The sequence below is a fragment of the Calidris pugnax genome, unplaced genomic scaffold, assembly GCF_001431845.1.
Source record: "Calidris pugnax isolate Ruff unplaced genomic scaffold, ASM143184v1 scaffold371, whole genome shotgun sequence".
Lineage (NCBI taxonomy): Eukaryota > Metazoa > Chordata > Aves > Charadriiformes > Scolopacidae > Calidris > Calidris pugnax.
The window spans coordinates 665,013-684,661 of record NW_015091373.1 but is presented as its reverse complement, the minus strand read 5'-3'; the positions used below and the strand labels follow the sequence as shown (position 1 = coordinate 684,661).

General features: G+C 53.4%; 2 protein-coding genes and 1 long non-coding RNA gene across 5 annotated transcripts in view; 2 read left to right on the top strand and 1 right to left on the bottom strand.

Annotated features, from left to right (window-relative positions):
* Window positions 1-179, bottom strand: part of CCT3 (chaperonin containing TCP1, subunit 3 (gamma)) — a 13,649-nt gene extending 13,470 nt beyond the window's left edge. The window contains exon 1 of the mRNA XM_014961365.1: window positions 43-179. Coding sequence (XP_014816851.1) covers window positions 43-73 — 31 coding nt within the window. The 5' untranslated portion in view covers window positions 74-179. The remainder of the gene's footprint in view (window positions 1-42) is intronic.
* A 478-nt stretch (window positions 180-657) lies between these two features.
* LOC106899497 lies at window positions 658-3,286 on the top strand. Its single transcript, XR_001414053.1, has 2 exons — window positions 658-795; window positions 2,714-3,286. It is a non-coding gene; the product is annotated as an uncharacterized LOC106899497 (long non-coding RNA).
* Window positions 3,287-4,236: 950 nt separating this feature from the next.
* Window positions 4,237-10,668, top strand: SSR2 (signal sequence receptor, beta (translocon-associated protein beta)). Of its 3 annotated transcripts, none has more exons than XM_014961201.1 (6): window positions 4,237-4,477; window positions 7,931-8,085; window positions 8,617-8,715; window positions 9,078-9,186; window positions 9,709-9,786; window positions 10,094-10,668. In XM_014961201.1, exons 2-6 carry the CDS (start codon window positions 7,931-7,933, stop codon window positions 10,202-10,204), a joined length of 552 nt encoding a protein of 183 aa, XP_014816687.1. In that variant the 5' UTR covers window positions 4,237-4,477; the 3' UTR covers window positions 10,205-10,668. The 3 variants fall into 3 exon arrangements, with proteins under 3 accessions (XP_014816687.1, XP_014816686.1, XP_014816689.1); XM_014961200.1 differs by lacking the exon at window positions 4,237-4,477 and adding an exon at window positions 6,177-6,256; XM_014961203.1 differs by lacking the exon at window positions 4,237-4,477 and adding an exon at window positions 6,283-6,335.
* Window positions 10,669-19,649: the final 8,981 nt, after the last annotated feature.

Genomic DNA, 19,649 nt, shown 5'->3' with positions numbered 1-19,649 from the left:
CCACCGCCCCGGGAGGCCAAGCCAGGCGGCGGCGACACTCACTGAGGACGAGGACGGGGCGCGGGCCCATCATCGCGGCGGCGGCGGGAGCGCGGAACCTTCTGGAGCCGGAGAGGGTGGGGCGGCCACTCCCAGAACTGCCGCCTCACGCTGCGCGACATCCTACCCCGCCTCCCCCCCGCCAACCACCAATCCCGACCCGACCCGCCGGCCCGACGTCCAATAGCAGGCGTTACTCCGCCTCCTCCTCCTCCTCGGTGCTCCCAGCAAGTTCGGGTGAGGAGCAGCGGTCCCAGCGCATGGGGCCGCGGCGCGTTGGGACTGCGCATGCGCAGACTGCCGGCGCTGGGCCCACGGAGAATGCGGGGGGGAAGCTTCGCACATGGGCAAAGGGAGGGACACTCTCGTGCCGCGCTCCCCTTTCCAAGTGGAAATACCGGAGCTGAATTCATCGTCTTCACAGGCGAGCTAAGAGGCAGGTCGGGGTCTCTGAGAACGGTGTTCGGAAGGGAAGCTGTTAATAGCTCCCCCCCCTTCCCGTCAGCTCTGTGGTCTCGCCCGCGCCGCGGTGCACCATGGGAGTGGCGGGCTGCCGCCAGGCACGCTGGGAGTGGTAGTTCCCGAGGCGCCGGCAGAGGCTCCTCCTCACCGCGGTACCGCCGCCCCGGAGGCTGGAACGGGGCTGTCTGAAGGGATCCGGGACCTTCCCGGTGCCACAGGGGCTCTGGTGTCCCCTCAGAGCGGGGCTCCACGGCCTGTAGCCTCAGGCATCCCCGCAGGAGCCGTGTCTGGAGGGTTGGTCAGGCCCGCCCGGTTGTTCAGTGTTAAATATGGGGAGAGACGGGCTGAGAGAGTTGGGGGGTTCAGCCTGGAGAAAAGAAGGCTCCGCGGAGACCTTGGAGCCTCTTCCAGTCCCTCAAGGGGCTCCAGGAAAGCTGGGGGGGGGGACTCTGGGATGAGAGAGGGGAGCCCTAGGAGGAGGGGGAAGGGTTGGACACTGAAAGAGGGGAGATGGAGCTGAGATGTGGGGCAGAAGTTCTTTGGTGTGAGGGGGGTGAGAGCCTGGCCCAGGTTGCCCCAAGAAGCTGTGGCTGCCCCATCCCTGGAGGGGTTCAAGGGCAGGTTGGAGGGGGCTTGGTGCAACCTGGGCTGGTGGGAGGTGTCCCTGCCCAGAGCAGGGGGGGGAATGTTTAATTTTTAAGGTCTCTTCCAACCCAAACCAGTCTGTGATTCTATAAAAACCAATAATAAGTCTTCATCTTCCTCTCTGAGAGCTCTCTCCCAGCTCACGTTAGCCAGTAAGAAAAACACAGAGAAGAAGGTTGGGTGCATTAACCCCCAGCAGCCAACTGCTGCTTGAGGAATGTGCTTTGCAGAGAAGTTTAAGCCTCTTCTTTGTCATAGAATGGAATCATAGGATCGTCCAGGCCAGAAGGGACCTCCAAAGGTCATCTAGTCCCACCTCCCCGCAGTCAGCAGGGACACCCCCAACTAGACCAGGTTGCCCAGGGCCTCGTCGAGCCTCACCTTGAATATCTCCAGGGATGGGGCCTTGACCACCTCCCTGGGCCCCCGGTTACGGTGTTCCGCTATCCACACAGTGAAGAACCCTCTCCTAATCTCCAGTCTAAATCTGTTCCCCTCCAGCTTAAAGCCATTGCCCCTTGTCCTGTCACTGCAGGCCTTTGTAAACAGGCTCTCCCCAGCCTTCCTGTAGCCCCCCCTCAGGTACTGGAAGGCCACTGTTAGGTCTCCCCGGAGCCTCCTCTTCTCCAGGCTGAACAACCCCAGCTCCCTCAGCCTGTCCTTGTAGCAGAGGTGCTCCAACCCCCTGAGCATTTTAGGGGCCCTCCTCTGGACCTGCCCCATCAAGTCCATGTCCTTCCTGTATTGAGAGCTCCAGACCTGCACAGAGCACTCCAGGTGGGGTCTCACCAGAGCAAAGTGGCAGAATCACCTCTGTGGATCTGCCAGCAACACTTCTTTTGATGCAACCCAATAGCTCAATGTCAGTAGCTCAAAGCTTCCAAGGCCAAGGACAGGTGTTTTCTCAGTGTTGAGTGATGGGGTCCTACTCAATCCTGGCATTGTAGCAAAACCTGCTGGGGTGTGGAGGTCATTCTCCCTCTCTGCTCTGCCATGGGGAGGCCACAGCTGGAGCACTGGGACCAGTTCTGGGCCCCCCAGTTCCAGAAGGACAGGGAACTGCTGGAGAGAGTCCAGCGGAGGCTGCGAGGATGATGAGGGGCTGGAGCATCTCTGTGCTGAGGAAAGGCTGAGGGACCTGGGGCTGTTCAGCTGGAGAAGAGCAGACTGAGAGGGGATCCCATCGATGCTGAGCAAGAGCTAAAGGGTGAGGGGGCAAGAGGATGGGGCCAGGCTCTTCTCAGGGGTGCCCGGGGACAGGACAAGGGACAATGGGGACAAACTGGGACATGGGAAATGACCGTGAGGGTGGCAGAGCTCTGGAAGAGGCTGCCCAGAGAGGGTGTGGGGTCTCCTTCTGTGTGGAGATTCCAAACCTGCCTGGATTTGATCCTGTGGGACCTGCTGTGGGTGACCCTGCTTGGGCAGGGGGTGGGACTGGATGATCTCCAGAGGTCCCTTCTAGTCCCACCAGTCTGGGATGCTGTGGGAGAGAAGTCCAGCCCATGATTTCGCTGCCTCAGTGACTGGTGGCTGACACTGATTTAAGCTCTGCGATGCTTTCCAGAGTCTCCAGCTTGGATCCCAGAACGAGAAGAGTGAGTGCGTGGGGAGCTGATGGCAAAGACCGGGAATGGAGAACTTCAGTAAAAGAACGAGTATGAGGTGGTGCATGGAGCCAGCGGCTGGAGCCCTGGAGAGGTGGATTCACAGGCTGCTCACTGGTGTGTGTGAGGAGGAAGAGGAGCTCTGGGGTGTGGGTCTGTTCCCACAAACTGGCAGATAAAACTTTCTAAGACTCAATTGAAAGTTCAGAAAGCAGGCATTCTTTGTTGCAGCACCAGGTGCTCCTCCTGTTGTGCACTGTTGTCTAATTAAGTTTATACACAACAGGTATACATATTCAATGCAATTCCAAGAAAATATTAGCATATTCATTACATTTCTGATCATTCATTTACATATAATAATAAGCTTTGGGGCATTCGTAGTTGTGCCTTCTGGTGGTTCTCATTTTGACTGAGGGTCATTTCTTCTTCAATCTTCATCTTCTTCACCTGGCCTTTGGCTCACTTTTCATGTTGGCAAAACATTCTAACTGCTTAATTGTTCATTAAAACTAATGATCTCCCAGCTACCACCTGTTGGTCAGACAACGTCCATATTTATTGCATCCCTGTCTTAGGTCACCATGTTCTCAGGGCCACAGACATCCTTTCTTATCTTACTAAGTCCTCGAAACCATTTGGGGTGGTTACTAAAATAGGTACATTTCTTTTCTAAAAGAAGATTCTCTACAGTTTAACCACTTATAAACTACATAAAACCTGCCTGAGGTATCAGTCTGGGGCCCTCCTCCCCCCAGGGTTCTGCAGGAGACACACGGGAAGAGGTGACCCCTCCAGGCTTCCTCCAGCGCCAAGCGTGGTGCCCAGTGCCTTTCTGTTTTGCTACTGGTTTTGGAACAGGGAGGTCAGGACGTTTCCTAATCTGCTGGAAACAGACGGGTGGAGCCTCTCTGCTGCAGGGTTAGTTAAGCCCAACACCCCTACACATGAAGGTATTGGAGCTGGGACTGTTTAGTTTGAGGAAGAGGAGGCTGAGGGGAGACCTCATCACTCTGTACAACTACTTGAAAGGACACTGTAGAGAGGTTGGTGCTGGTCTCCCAGGTAATTAGTGATAGAAGAAGAAGCTTCTAGCTTCAACAGGGTAGGTTTAAACTGAACATTAGGAAAGAGTTCTTCACAGAAAGAGTAGTCAGACACTGGAATAGGCTGCCCAGGGAGGTGGTTGAGTCCCCATCCCTGGATGTGTTTAAGGGATGTTTCGATGGCGTACTGAGGGATATGGTGTAGGAGAGGACTTTGTAGAGTAGGGGAGATGGTTGGACTCGATGATCCCAAGGGTCTTTTCCAACCTAAATGATTCTATGATTCTATAGTTTTGGCCTCTGTGCGCTTGGAGAGGCATCCCACCTGATGTTTGAGGAATTTAACCCAGATTCTTCTGCCTGCTCTCATTCTCTTCTCCCCCATCACTCCACGGAGCCTCTATGCAGTTGGCAGGGCTGGTGAGCTGGGAAGAGCTGCTGGCCATCTTCCTCCTGTGCCTGCTACTACTCCTCGAGGTGCTGCTCTTCCTCGAGGTGCTCCTCCGAGCCATGATGGTCATGGGGCTTCTGATCTACGTGCTCCTCACTAACTGAAGCAAAGTGGGGAGGACACCTCTTATTCCCCCCCAGAGGTCTTCAAGAAGGAGACAAGAGGAGAATCACACCGACCTCAAGAAGAGATGGAGGGAGCCGTGAGCAGCAGTCAGAGGAGGGGAGGTATGGCCGCCTTCTGGCTTCCCACGTTCCGTCCTTGCTTGGCAGCTTTGTCATCTTCTGTCCCAAAGAGAGAGCCCCCAGCAAACCCAAATCACAGCTCCGGGCCACTCGTCCCCTTCTGCCTAAGAGGGGACTGAGTCCTGGTGTAAACACCCGCCGTGTGTGCGCTGGTGAGTGTGCACAGACACACACTCACTCTGTCGGGCGCTTCCTCCTCCTTCAGGCTAGACCCTCACTTTCCCGCAGCAGAGTCTCAGGCATCAGATTTTATAAAATAATTAATGTAACTGGAAGGTACAGCAGCAAGGACAGCCCGGGCTGGGTGCCTCCAAAGAGGGACCCTGATCAAAGGAATCCCTGGGCAATGATGTCCTTGTGACCCACACACCCGTCTCTCAGGTGTCTTTTAGTCTGGGATTTTTGGCCTGGGGTCTTCTAACATCAAAACAGGTTCTTTTCTTGTGTCCAGGGAGGCTCTTACCTTCTTGATTTGCAGCTTCAGCTGGGGGCTGGAGCCCCCTTATCACCCGTTTTATGCTCCCGTGCACCAGCCCTTGCTGGCAGAACGTGGGGAATTGAAGAGTCCCAGACTCGGGAAAAACCCTACTAAAACATCAGAGAACTGGCCATGTGACAGAACTCAAAGTTGTCATTAATGGAGCTGGGTCGAGTTGGAGGCCTGTGACCAGTAGTGTCCCCCGGGGTCAATACTTGGTCCAGTCCTGTTCAACATATTCATCAATGGCCTGGACGAGGGGACAGAGTGTCCCCTCAACAAGTTGGCTGATGGTACCAAACTGGGAGGGCTGGGCGACTCTCCAGAGGGCTGTGCTGCCATCCAGAGAGACCTGGAGAGGCTGGAGAGCTGGGCAGAGAAGAACCTCGTGAGGTTCGACAAGGGGAAGTGTAGGGTCCTGCACCTGGGACAGAAGAACCCCAGGCACCAGTATCAGTTAGGGGTGGACCTGCTGGAAAGCACTTCTGAGGAGAAGGATCTGGGGGTCCTGGTGGCCACTAAACTCTCCAGGAGCCAGCAATGGGCCCTGGTGGCCAAGAGGCCAATGGGATCCTGGGCTGCGGAGGGAAGAGTGTGGCCAGGAGGTGGAGGGAGGTCATTCTCCCCCTCTGCTCTGCACTGGGGAGGCCACAACTGGAATCCTGCGTCTGGGCAGCCCTGCTTTGGCTGGGGAGTGGGACCAGGGGATCTCTAGAAGGTCCCTTCCAACTCTCACAATTCCCTGATTCCATGAGCGATATCAACATTTCTCCCGTATTAAAACAACAAACCCAGCCCTGCACCAGCTGGGGAATTACTAAGAGAAATAACTCTATTGCGGCCTAAAGGCTTCAGCAGATCCCGCTGCTCCTGCCAAACGAAGGCAAACAGCACAGATCAGGCCAATTAGATTCTTCTAATTAAAACCTACTTATTTGCAGTGAATAACTAATATCCCTCAAGAGGATTCTCCCCTGGGGCTGTGGGGCAGGGCGGGGTGCAGGTGGCAGCGCCCTACCTTCTCCCCCGGAGTGTTTATAACCGGTATTTTGGGCTAAAAGCCGGCGTTTTACAGGAAAAGGGTTGAACCCTGTGCCGCGGGGCAGCCCTAGGGCAGGCGGCAGCGGCGCGCTCTGCGCATGCGCGGAGTCCGGCACCCCCCCAACAGACTACACTTCCCAGCGTGCCCCGGGGCACCGCCCAGGCGCCATCTTGCGGCCTGAGGTGCTTCCGCTCCCTCTGCGCTGACTCTGCCTTCCGCTGGGCGCCGCGGGGCCGGCACGGTGAGGGGCCGGGACCGGGACCGGGACCGGGACCGGGACCGGGACGGTCGTGGGGCTGGGGGCTCCCCGGGGAGCATCGGTGAAGTGGGGGGGGGAACCCGGTGGCGCGTCTCCCGGTTTGCGGTGGGGGGAGCCCGGGTCTGCGGGGGCCGCTGAGGAGACGAGAGGGAGCGGGCGGCGCGGCGGGAGCGCTGGCGGCCGGGCCTTCCCCCGCGGGCGGCGCTTTGCTGAGGGGCATCTCCGAGCTCCGCCGGGCTGTGGGGATGTGGGGGGAGCCCTGGGGCTGTTCGGCTGGAGCAGAGCAGACTGAGAGGGGATCCCATCGATGCTGAGCAAGAGCTAAAGGGTGGGGGGGGGAAGAGGATGGGGCCAGGCTCTTCTCAGCGGTGCCCGGGGACAGGACAAGGGACAACGGGCACCGGGGGGCGCTGAGGAGGCGAGAGGGAGCGGGCGGCGCGGCGGGAGCGCTGGCGGCCGGGCCTTCCCCCGCGGGCGGCGCTTTGCTGAGGGGCATCTCCGAGCTCCGCCGGGCTGTGGGGATGTGGGGGGAGCCCTGGGGCTGTTCGGCTGGAGCAGAGCAGACTGAGAGGGGATCCCATCGATGCTGAGCAAGAGCTAAAGGGTGGGGGGGGGAAGAGGATGGGGCCAGGCTCTTCTCAGCGGTGCCCGGGGACAGGACAAGGGACAACGGGCACAAACTGGGACACGGGAAATGACCGTGAGGGTGGCAGAGCTCTGGAAGAGGCTGCCCAGAGAGGGTGTGGGGTCTCCTGTGTGGAGATTCCAAACCTGCCTGGATTTGATCCTGTGGGACCTGCTGTGGGTGACCCTGCTTGGGCCGGGGTGGGACTGGGTGGTCTCCAGAGGTCCCTTCCAGCCCGGGATGCTGTGGGAGAGAAGCCCAGGGTGGAAATGGTGGTGTGACGAAGGAAGTGTCCCCTGGCACACAGAGTCAGGCTCTGACACAAGAGCAGGTTTTGCGTTTAAAAGCTTTAACAAGTTTCGTGATGGGCTGCACCTCTAACAGGCCATGCGGCCCCTCAGCAGGGCAGCTCCAGGGATGCCGGGCTGAGGGAAACTGGGACACGTGGCCCGGAGCAGGGATTCTGGGGGAGAGGCCGCTGGAGGGAGTTGGTGGTTCCTCGGTGGCTGGAAATGGGAAAGAACAACAAACGTTGGAAATGAGGAGTTAGTACTTAGTGGGAAGAACAGAGAATTTGATGGGGGGGAGAACTAATTCTGTTTAAGAATTAACTGTTAATTGCTAAAACTGGTGAAACCACTAATTGCCGAAGCTTTTGCTCTGAAAGTTACTAGAAGAGGCTGATGAAGACTTTTGCCGGTTACTGAGGTGTGATAATGGGGAGTGGTAGCTGCTGGGGCTTTGAGAAGGGAGAAAACCGTTGCCTTTTCTCCACTCCTCTGGTCTGGGCCGGTGCTGGGCCACTGCTCACGTCCCTGCAGGGAACCGCACGGGTGTCTCAGGGTGTCACAGACTTGTGTGGAGCCAAGGCAGCTTTCTGCCAGCTTGGGAAAATCCTTTATCAACACTGAATTGTCCAGCTGTTCATGTCTCACAACGCATGAATCCACAAACGGTCTTGTTTAGTTGTCCTGTTCCTGTTCTTTTTGCATTTAAATCCTCAATGACACTCTGTTCTCTGCTCCTTCTAGATGAAGCTCCTGATTCTTGCTGCGTTTGCCCTGTTTTCCGTGGCCCGCTGTGAGGAGGGCGCCAGGCTCCTGGCCTCCAAGTCTCTGCTGAACAGATACGCGGTGGAGGGCAAGGACCTGACCCTGCAGTACAACATTTACAATGTTGGCTCCAGGTAAGCCACGTCCCGGCTGTGAATTCAAACGTTACATGTGTGTGTCTGTGGGGTATGAAGCTATTTCTACGCTCCCTGACGTGCTTTAACCTTTGCTCCCCCCATCTCTGAGCTTCCCACCGCCGCCTGAAGGTCTGACACTGCAGTTTGCCTTTTTCTTCCTATTCCGTTGTCCCCACTTTTCCCTCTTTCCTGCTTTCACCTCGTGGCTGCTCCAGCTGTTGGCACAGTGTGGTGTGGTTCCTCCTGTGTCTCTGCTCCCCCTTCACGCACTTCACTTTCTTGGCTTTGTGAGCTCTTTTTTCACACGTGGTTTCCTGTCTTTTTTGCAGTTTCTCTGGCCTTTGCTGTCTTCTTTCTGCAGTCTCCCTGTAATACACCTTGACTCTCCCCCAGATCTTCTCTTGGTGATTTTTCTGTTTCAAAAATCAGTTCTTCCAGCTATTGAATCGTCCCTCTTTGGTGCAGTCCCCCGTGGGCAGATTGCCAAGTCTAAGGTTCTCTTTTCATCCCTCTCTTTGTTGTGTTTAGTGCTGCTTTAGACGTGGAGCTGTCGGATGATTCCTTCCCCCCCGAAGACTTTGGCATCGTCTCTGGGATGCTCAACGTCAAGTGGGACAGGATCGCTCCGTATCTTTTCATGTTTCTAAAAGTCTCCCAATGCTCCTCCTTACCCCTCGGCATCCTGTAGCTCCCCTCCCTTGGTTCCTTGTCGCTGGAATTCCAGCCTGCCAGGCCCTGGGCAGGGGATTGAACACAAACCTCTGTTCCCCTCCAAGATGTGGTGTAAAAAAGGTTCCTTGCAAGCAGGGCTGGATCCCTTTGTCCACCTGGGCAGGAGCTGGATCAGCCTGGGATGGGGCTGGACGTCTGTGACCACAGAGGACTCAGCAGCAGGACTGACTTTTCCACCTGGGTTGAGACTCTTCTTTCTCATGGCTTTTCTTTCTTTGATGAAATGCCAACTATTTTCCTTAACTCCCGCCTCTCAGAGCGAGTAACGTGTCCCACACCGTGGTCCTGCGGCCTCTCAAAGCCGGTTACTTCAACTTCACCTCCGCCACCATCACATACCTGGCGCAGGAGGGCGGGCAGGTTGTGGTGAGTTAACTATTTATAAGAATCTTGCCCCAAAATCACCAGCAGATACACCCGACTCTGCTCTTTGAGCTGCTTTGTTAGGGGGTGATCATAGAATCATAGAATGGTTAGAGTTGGGAGGGACCTTAAAGATCATTGAGTTCCAACCCCCCTGCCCTGGGCAGGGCCACCTCCCACCACACCAGGTTGCTCCAAGCCCCCTCCAACCTGCCCTTGAACCCCTCCAGGGATGGGGCAGCCACAGCTTCCCAGGGCAACCTGTTCCAGTGCTTCACCACCCACCCTCACAGTAAAGAATTTCTTTCTGGTATCTAATCTAGATCTCCCCTCTTCCAGTTTAAAACCATTACCCCTTGTCCTGTCACTACAATTCCTAACAAAGAGTCCTTTGCCAGCTCTCCTGTAGGTTCCCTTCAGATATTGGAAGGGATGTGTGTCCCTGTGCTCTTCTGCACAGGCTCTGTTGCAAGAAGAATAAGTGGCAAAAAAAATATTTATTATCTTTTTCCCTGCCTTTTTCAGGTTGGTTTCACTAGTGCTCCTGGGCAGGGAGGGATCTTGGCGCAGCGGGAGTTTGACAGGAGGTTCTCCCCGCACTTCGTAAGTACCTTCCAGCTGGTAGCTGAGGTTGGGCCACGCGGTCGCTGCGGTGCAGCACAGGGGGTCTCTCTGTAGTTTGTGCTACAGCTGCAGGGTTTGGTTTTTGCTACCGTCACCTGGAGAACTCCAACATGGACTCCAATTAATCCGTATCCCAGAAAAAACAAGAGTTTTCATCCCACTTAGCTCTGTGGAAGAGCTGGCCCCATGGGATTTGAGCCAAAAGCTTTCAGAGTAGAAGACCTGAAGATAAGACTCCCCTGAACGTGGCTGGGTTTGACTTCTTTCTAACGATTTCTCTTTCTAGCTGGACTGGGCAGCATTTGGCGTGATGACCCTGCCCTCCATCGGGATCCCGCTGCTGCTGTGGTACTCGAGCAAGAGGAAGTACGACACCCCCAAGACCAAAAAGAACTGAGTAAAATCAAATGCCACCGGCACCCCAGAGCTCAGGAAAGAATGAACATTGGCCCCCCCCAGAGCAGCGGGTGCTTTGGGATCAGCAACAGCCACCCCTCAAGGCGCTGCCTGGGCTGGAGGAGGGAATTGATGGCTTCCCTGGTAGAGACCTGTTGTCTTCTACGTTTTAAAAAGCAAATAAGCAAACAAAAAAAAAAAGCAACCCAACTGAAAATCCCAAGACTTGAGACATGTGTGGAAGGAGCTCTGTCCAGTGACAAAACCAGGGCTCCTTGTGACGGAGGTTCGTCGGAGCTGTGGCTTTGCTGGGAGGTCCCCGTCGATGCTCCTTCTCTAGGAGGTGGCCTTGTGCTTCGGTGAGCAGTTAATTGCCGTGTTTCTGTCCTTTCTGGTTGCTCTGTTGCGGGTTGGGGTGTGTTGAGGTACTGAGGATTTTGTAATAAAATGAACACCGTGAAAGAAGCTTGTCTGTCTTTTACCAGGGAGTCCTGGAGGCACCTGGTTGCCTTCAGCAGCAGCTCATGGGCACACAGGGAGTAAAATACATCACTGTGTTACCAATAAAATACATGGAAGAAGGAAAGAAGGGCCCAGAAGGCGTCGTATCTTGAACCAGCTTTCCCGGTGGCTGCAAGCCCTAGTAGGAGATTTCTCCTCCCAGCCATAAATAAGTGCTGTGGCTGTGTGTTGGGCATCAATTTGTGCTTTTCCTGTGGGGGGGTGGTGGCTCAATAAGGACCTGCAGGTGCTGAGAGTCAGAATTACACAGAATCACAGAATGATACAGGGTTGGAAGGGACCTCTGGAGATCATCTAGCCCAACGCCCTACCAAAGCAGATCCACCTAGACCAGGCCCCACAGGAACGTGTCCAGGAGGGTTTTGAACATCTGGAGATGGAGACCCCACCACCTTCCTGGGCAGCCTCTTCCAGGGCTCTGCCACCCTCACAGGAAAGAAGTTCCTCCTTGTGTTTAGGTGGAACTTCTTATATTCAAATTTGTGCCCATTTCCTCTTGTCCTGTCACTGGGCACCACTGAAAAAAGACACCCACCCTTAAGTATTTATAGGTGTTGATCAGGACCCCCCCCCTCAATCTTCTCCAGACTCAAAAGCCCCATGTCCCTCAGCCTTTCCTCCCAAGAGATGCTCCAGGCCCCTCAGCATCTCTGTAGCCTCTGCTGTCCCCTCTCCAGCAGTTCCCTGTCCTTCTGGAACTGGGGAGCCCAGAACTGGTCCTGTTCCTCCAGATGGGGCCTCCCCAGGGCAGAGCAGAGAGGCAGGATAAACTCCCACCACCTGCTGCTCACTCTCTTCTTGATGTACCCCCAGGGCCTTCTTGGCCACAAGGCTATTTCCCCACCACATTTCCCCGCGGTGCCAAGCAGAAGGTTCTATGGCCACACTGGTTTACGTTTCCACACTGTCACCTGCACAATGCTGGTCACTGCTGACAAGGCTCGGGGATTTCTTTTAAAGCTCTTTGATTCCTGTTGACATCTCTCACAGATTGAACATCGCCCTTAACAACATCCCGCTGGGGGCGCCAGAAAGCAAGAGAAAATCAAAAGACATGGACAAACAGCAGCTTCCCACCCAAGCTCTAACGGCCTCATCTCTTATTTACAACGGGAAACAAACCAAACCAGCGGTTAGGTGGGAGTGTCGACCTGCTGGAGGGTAGAGAGGCTTTGCACAGGGATCTGGACAGGCTGGATGGATGGGCTGAGGCCAATGGGATGAGGTTCAACAAGGCCAAGTGCCAGGTCCTGCCCTTGGGTCACACCAACCCCCTGCAGCGCTACAGGCTGGGGGCAGAATGGCTGGAGCTGCCTGGCAGAAAAGGACCTGGGGGTGTTGGTGGCCTGTGGGCTGAACAGGAGCCAGCAGGGTGCCCAGGTGGCCAAGAAGGCCACCAGCATCCTGGCCTGTGTCAGGAGCAGTGTGGTGAGCAGGACTCGGGAGGTGATCGTCCCCCCATACTGGGCACTAGTGAGGCCCCACCTTGAGGGCTGTGTCCGGTTTTGGGCCCCTTCCCACAAAAAAAGACATTGAGGGGCTGGAGCAGGTCCAGAGAAGGGCAACAAAGCTGGTGAGGGGTCTGGAGAGTAAGTAAGTCTTATGAGGAGAGGCTGAGGGAGCTGGGGGTGTTCAGCCTGGAGAAGAGGAGGCTGAGGGGAGACCTTCTCGCTCTCTCCAACTCCCTGAAGGGAGGGTGTAGCCAGGGGGGGTCGGTCTCTTCTCCCAAGGAACAGGTGATGGGACAAGAGGAAATGGCCTCAAGTTGCACCAGGGGGAGGTTCAGATTGGAGATTAGGAACAATTTTTACATGGAAAGGGTTGTTAAGAATTGGAGGAGGCTGCTCAGGGAAGTGGCTGAGGCACCTCCCTGGACAGAACAATTTTTACATGGAAAGGGTTATTAAGAATTGGAGGAGGCTGCTCAGGGAAGTGGCTGAGGCACCTCCCTGGACATGTTCAAAAGACGGGTTGACGTAGTGCTTAGAGACACGGGTTAGTGATGGGGGGTTTTGTTTGTTTGTGGGATTTTTTGGTTTTTTGTTTTTTTAATCAGAGGTAGGTTGATGGTTGGACTAAATGATCTTAAAGTTCCCTTCCAACCTATGATTCTATGATTCTATGATACAAGACCAAATATGCAAACTCCCATATATAAAGGGAGTTCTTCCCAAGGCTTTTCATAGAATCATAGAATGGTCTGGGCCGGAAGGGACCTCCAAAGGTCATCTAGTCCCACCTCCCCGCAGTCAGCAGGGACACCCCCAACTAGACCAGGTTGCCCAGGGCCTCGTTGAGCCTCACCTTGAATATCTCCAGGGATGGGGCCTCAACCACCTCCCTGGGCAACCTGTTCCAGTGCTCCACCACCCTCCCAGTGAAGAACCCTCTCCTAATCTCCAGTCTAAATCTGTTCCCCTCCAGCTTGAAGCCATTGCCCCTTGTCCTGTCACTGCAGGCCTTTGGAAACAGGCTCTCCCCAGCCTTCCTGTAGCCCCCCCTCAGGTACTGGAAGGCCACTGTTAGGTCTCCCCAGAGCCTCCTCTTCTCCAGGCAGTTCCCTGTCCTTCTGGAACTGGGGAGCCCAGAACTGGTCCCAGTGCTCCAGCTGGGGCCTCCCCAGGGCAGAGCAGAGGGGCAGGATGACCTCCCTCCACCTGCTGCTCACACTCTTCCTGATGCCCCCCAGGATGCCATTGGCCTTCTTCGCCACCAGGGCCCATTGCTGGCTCCTGGTCATCCTATTGTCCACCAGGACTCCCAGGTTTTTCTCCTCTGAGCTGCTCTCCAGCAGGTCACCCCCAACCTGTCCTGGTGCAGGGGGTTATTCCTCCCCAGACGCAGTACCCTACACTTGCCTTTGTTGAAGTTCATCATGTTCCTCTCTGCCCAACTCTCCAGCCTGTCCAGGTCTCTCTGGATGGTGGCACAGCCTTCTGGTGTGTCAGCCACCCCTCCCAGTTTTGTATCATCAGCAAACTTGCTGAGGGGACATTCCATCCCTTCATGCAGGTCATCGATGAATATATTGAAGAGGACTGGACACAGTGCTGACCCCTGGGGAACACCACTTGTTATGGACCTCCAACTAGATTCTGTGCCCTCAATCATGACCTTCTGAGCTCTGTCTTTCAGGCAGTTTTCTGTCCACCTCACTGTCCATCCTTCTAACCCACACTTCCTAAGCTTACCTATAAGGATGCAGTGGGAGACCGTGTCAAAAGCCTTGCTGAAGTCAAGGTGGACAACATCCAAAATTCTGATTTTTTCAGTAGAAATAATGGTCATCTGCATCATATGGCATAGAATACGAGTGATTTTCTTTGGAATCAGTTTAAATGGAGGAAAGACCTGGCAAAGGAGAAAATATTCTGCTGTAAAATGTTATATAGGTTTCTTTTGTGTGAAACCACTAGACAGAATACCAGGTGTTGAATCACATGAGGAGATCTTGGCGCAGATTTATTACAGAGATTTCTAGCGAGGGATGTGATTTTGCCTTCTGAATGAAAGGATGAGGAGAAAGCAAGGGACACTCTGCCAGAACACAGAAATGGTATCAATGGTCCACAACAACAATTATTTCTAGGATCATTTTTATATGAATTTAAGAGACATAAAACATCGAGGCTTCAGAATATCATAATAAATGGGACTTTTATATTTTTTTTCTTAATGAACTTTGAAAAAAGGGATTCCACAGTGGGTCAGAAACACTCAAAGATAAGCAGATTTAAAGGCTGTGCACTCTTAGCTTGACTTTCCGAGGAGCAGAAGGAAATCTTCTTTCCACCTTGTCCCCGTTGTCTGACCAAAGTAACATCTTGAGCACATACAATTCCGAATATTCTCCCACTTCTTCCTTTTGCCTGTGAAGACACTTTCCCATGACCTCACTGTTCATTTCCTGTATGATAACTAAGAGAGAAGTCAGGCAGGAACTGTAACTGCTGTATTATTGAGGCTTGAACTTTGAGATCTCCACAGTCCGAGATAAAGGACACACAGAGCTCTGAGTGGCAAAATACCATCTAAGGGAGGGAATCAATTCCTCTCTCAAAAGAAAATTAATGGACTGAGCTACCAAGTCTGAATTAGTGCAGAGATATATCGCTTTTTCAGTCATGTTTCACATGCCCATGTGGTAACACGGAAACACAGGCAGTGGGAGATGAAAAAACATTTCAGTCCTGCAACCGGGAATCTGAAAGAGTTTTACAAATATGAGTTAATTGCCACAGCCTGCCAGAAAAAAAGTTATCTAGAAATTCATTAACATTTTACAGAAGGGTACGTGGAGACTATCCTGAGAACTCACTGCTAGAGCTGGTGATTCCAGCCCTGACACAGCTCATCTCTACCAACACTTACACAGTGAGCCAGCGAAGAGCAAGGCTGTAAACGGGTTTTATTCTGTAATTATCAGTTCTGGTTTTTTCTATACGAGGTGAACATTATCAGTTAGTGCTTGAGAGTGCACCAACCTGCCAGCTGTAATATACAAGTGTAATGACAGGAGATGCTGCCTGCAGCTTCAGGTTCACCTACTTGAAGTATTTCCTTCACGAGGGAAGTCCGTGAAAAATCAGGGCTAGAACCTTAACAACAAGACTTGCCAACCTCAAGGAGATTGAAGACAGAAGGGGAGAGGAGAAAGGAAGAAAGTGCTTCTTTTCCCATTCTTCTTGAGGGCTGTACCCATGTCCTGCTCTGGATGCTTAATCCTAAACCCTAAGTGCTCCTCTCTGTGGGCAGGGAAATACATCCGACCACATCCGGTTCTAGAAACGTTTGGACTTCCCTAAGACTGCACCACCTTATCAGAGAGATCCACCCCCGGCTCACACATGTCAGACACACACAGGTAGGCTGTAACTGGTCGCAGGAATCCCCAACAGAAATCATAAATTCCCAGGCTTAAAAATCCAGACTGCAAAGAGATGACCTATAGTGAAAGCAACGGGGTAAAGACATAGTAACTGAAGAAAATACCCATTTCTGTCTCTACTGCAGAGAAGTTAAATTTCGTGGAATCACCGAATGTGATTAGAGTTGGAATAGACATTAAAGACTCTCTCATTCCCCCCCCCTGCCCTGGGCAGGGCCACCTCCCACCAGACCAGGTTTCTCCAAGCCCCCTCCAACCTGCCCTTGAACCCCTCCAGGGATGGGGCAGCCACAGCTTCTCTGGCCAACCTGGGCCAGGCTCTCACCACCCTCACACCAAAGAACTTCTGCCCCACATCTCAGCTCCATCTCCCCTCTTTCAGTGTCAAACCCTTCCCCCTCATCCCATCGCTCCCCTCCCTGATCCAGAGTCCCCTCCCATCTCTCCTGGAGCCCCTTGAGGGACTGGAAGGGGCTCCAAGGTCTCCCCGGAGCCTTCTCTTCTCCAGGCTGAACCCCCCCCAACTCTCTCAGTCCCCCCTCCCAGCAGAGGGGCTCCAGCCCTCCCAGCATCTCCATGTCCCTCCTCTGGCCCCGCTCCAACAGCTCCGTGTCCTTCTGCTGTTGGTGGCCCCAGAGCTGGAGGCAGCACTGGGTGGGGGGGTCCCCCCAGAGCGGAGCAGAGGGGGAGGATCCCCCCCCCTCGCCCTGCTGGCCACGCTGCTGGGGATGCAGCCCAGGGTGTAGGGGGCTTGCTGGGATGGCAGCGCACGGTGCCAGCTCCTGTTGAGCTTCTCATCCACCAACACCCCCAAGTCCTTCCCCTCAGGGCTGCTCTCCAGCCATTCTCCACCCCACCTGTATTCGTGCCTGGGATTGCCGTGACCCAGGGGCAGGACCTTGCACTTGGCTTGGTTGAACCCCATAAGGTTCACACGATCCCACCTCTCCAGTCTGTCCAGGTCCCTCTGGATGGCATCCCTTCCCTCCAGCATGTCAACCCCACCACACAGCTTGGTGTCATCAGCAAACTTGCTGTGGGTGCCCTTGATCCCACTGTCCACGTCGCCAACAAAGATGTTAAACAGCACCGGTCCCAGTACTGACCACTGAGGAACACCTCTCATCACTGGTCACCACTTGGACATTGAGTCATTGACACCATATCTCATAATATCTAATCTTAATTTACGGAAAGAAGGTATTCTACTCAAAAGCATTGCTCAAATCAACTACATTGATCATTGGTTGGCAACTACATTGATTTGACAGAAGAGAAGCTTCTCTGGGGTCAGCCCACACACTTCACCCCAGGATTAGTTCCTGTCACCAAGCCAGCGGTACTGGCCCAGCTATGGAGAACAGCATAAAAATAACCAAATACCTCACCAAAACCAGCAGCAGCACTTTTTCAGTTGAGGATTTCAAAGTACTTTTCAAACTTCTATTACATCTCACAATGGACTGTCAGAAGTAAATTGAGAAAAAACACGTAGACTTATTTTACCACTCAAATAAAACCAAATAAACTCCATTCCTCCAGCCAAGACACGAGACCATTTATCCCAGGTAACTATAGAACAAAGCTTGTAAAAGAACAGGGGGAAAGCACATCTCTGTCGCCTCTTCTTACACTTACACAACACTGTCAAAGATTCAAAAATCCAGAGAACTTTAATGATGCTGAGTGAACAGCAAATGACCCGGGAATACAGGCATGTGACCAACGAACCAGGCAACAAAGACACAAGAGAGGAAAACAGAGGAAAAGCGTGTGGCGGGGAAAGAACACTTGAGGACAGGAGCATGGCAGCTCTGGAGAAAGGAGAAGAGTTCATGACTTTATCAACAAACAATGGGGTTTGCTGGAGGGAGCTGAACAGAGAGCAGTGTGGGAGCAGAACTGCTACAGGGCTAAAGAAGGAAAATGAAAAGGTTTGGGCCCATTCTGTGCTCAGGGTTCTCTCTGAGCCTCTACTGACTCAGCATTTTTAACTAGCTTTTTGTCTGCAAGAAGCTCTCAGCCCAAGAAGGCCTTCCTGATTGTCCTATCCATAGTCTCCTTCACCTGGAGTTTGTATGGACACAAGACTTCCATAGAATGGTGTGGAAATGCAAGGAAGGATCTTTAATATCTTTATCAATGATCTGGATGAGGGGATTGAGTGCACCCTCAGTAAATTTGTAGATGACACCAAACTGGGTGGGAGTGTTGATCTGCTTGAGGGTAGGAAGGCTCTACAGAGGGGCCTGGACAGGTTGGATCGATGGGCCAAGGCCAATTGGATGAGGTTCAATAAGGCCAAGTGCCGGGTCCTGCATTTCAGTCACAACAACCCCAGGCAACGCTACAGGCTGGGGAACGAGTGGCTGGAGCTGCCCAGCAGAAAAGGCTCTGGGGGTGTTAGTGGCCTGTCGGCTGAACAGGAGCCAGCAGTGTGTCCAGGTGGCCAAGAAGGCCACCAGCATCCTGGCCTGTGTCAGCACCAGCGTGGCCAGCAGGAGCAGGGCAGTGATGGTGCCTCTGTCCTCGGCGCTGGTGAGGCCTCACCTCGAGGGCTGGGTTCAGTTTTGGGCCCCTCACTACAGGAAGGACATTGAGGTGCTGGAGCGTGTCCAGAGGAGAGCCACTGAGCTGGGGAGGGGTCTGGAGAACAAGTCATACAAGGAGAGGCTGAGGGAACTGGACATGTTTAGTTTGGAGAAGAGGAGGCTGAGGGGACACCTTATTGCCCTCTACGACTACCTGAAAGGAGGGTGTAGAGAGGTGGGGGTTGGCCTCTTCTCCCAAGGGAATAATGACAGGACCAGAGGGAATGGTCTGAAGTTGGGGCAGGGGAGGTTTAGATTAGATCTGAGGAAGAATGACTTTCCTGAGAGGGTGGTCAGGCCCTGGAACAGCCTGCCCAGGGAGGTGGTGGAGTCACCATCCCTGGAGGGATTTAAGAAACATGTAGATGTGGGCACCTCAGGGCATGCTCTAGTGGCCAAGACTGTGGGGGTCTTTTGTGTGTGTGTTATGACTGGACTCGGTGATCTCAGAGGTCCTTTCCAACCATGAAGACTCTGTGATTCTGTGAAAGAAGGTGACAGCTTCACGGGAGGGTTAATCTTCACCGGCTGCTCACAGCTGACTGGGTCTCAGAGCCATCCCAGAAATGAGGGGGATCTCAAGCAAAGCAGTTCACTATCAAATGTGAAAGCTCCTGCTTTTAGCCGTTAGCAGGTGACCGGTGACAGAACCACGCGATACAAGCCTGAACAGGTCTGAAATCCTACGAAGAAGATTTGTACTGATTGCTTAGGACATTAGCAATTAGTTGTTTCTTTTTTGAGGTAATCAAAACGTCGCTCTAACACGCTGGATTGCCTCCAAAATATTTTGCTCTTTATAAAATTAGAGACAGGAGTCTGCAGCTACATTTATATTAGTTCTTGAGCACATTTAATTTACATTCCCAGGTGCTGAGGCCAGTTGGCATGGAATAACTTGCTCATGCTTTGAAACTCACCCGCTTCCAAAACTACATCTACTTCGCCTACGGAGAACAGTCCCTGAAACACCCTCACTCCAAAACTTGCTCTGGAAATTGTCTGCAAGGACACTGCTTGGAGAAGAGTGAGTGTGCCACGGACCTGCCCAGGGAAGAAGAGGCTGAGCTGCTGCTGCTCCGATGCCAGAGCAGAAAGTTCAAGAGTCACTGCTGCAATTCCATTTTCCCCCAGCCTTTCCATCAAAGCGCCTGGTTTCTCTCACTTCTGAAGGAGTCCAGTTTGCCTCTTGGACTGCTCCGAGCTGCAGGAACTGCAGAAGGCACCGTCTATGAAAACCTTGTGGAGAGTAACTTGCTCTTGCAGGAGAAATAAGACATAACTTGAACGACAGAGCAGTTGTTTTGACACAGGTGTGAAAAAGAGTATTATTATATGACCTGAGAGTCTAGAAAAAAATAATAGAGAATCACAGAATGATACAGGGTTGGAAGGGACCTCTAGAGATCATCTAGTCCAACCCCCTGCCAGAACAAGTCCACCTA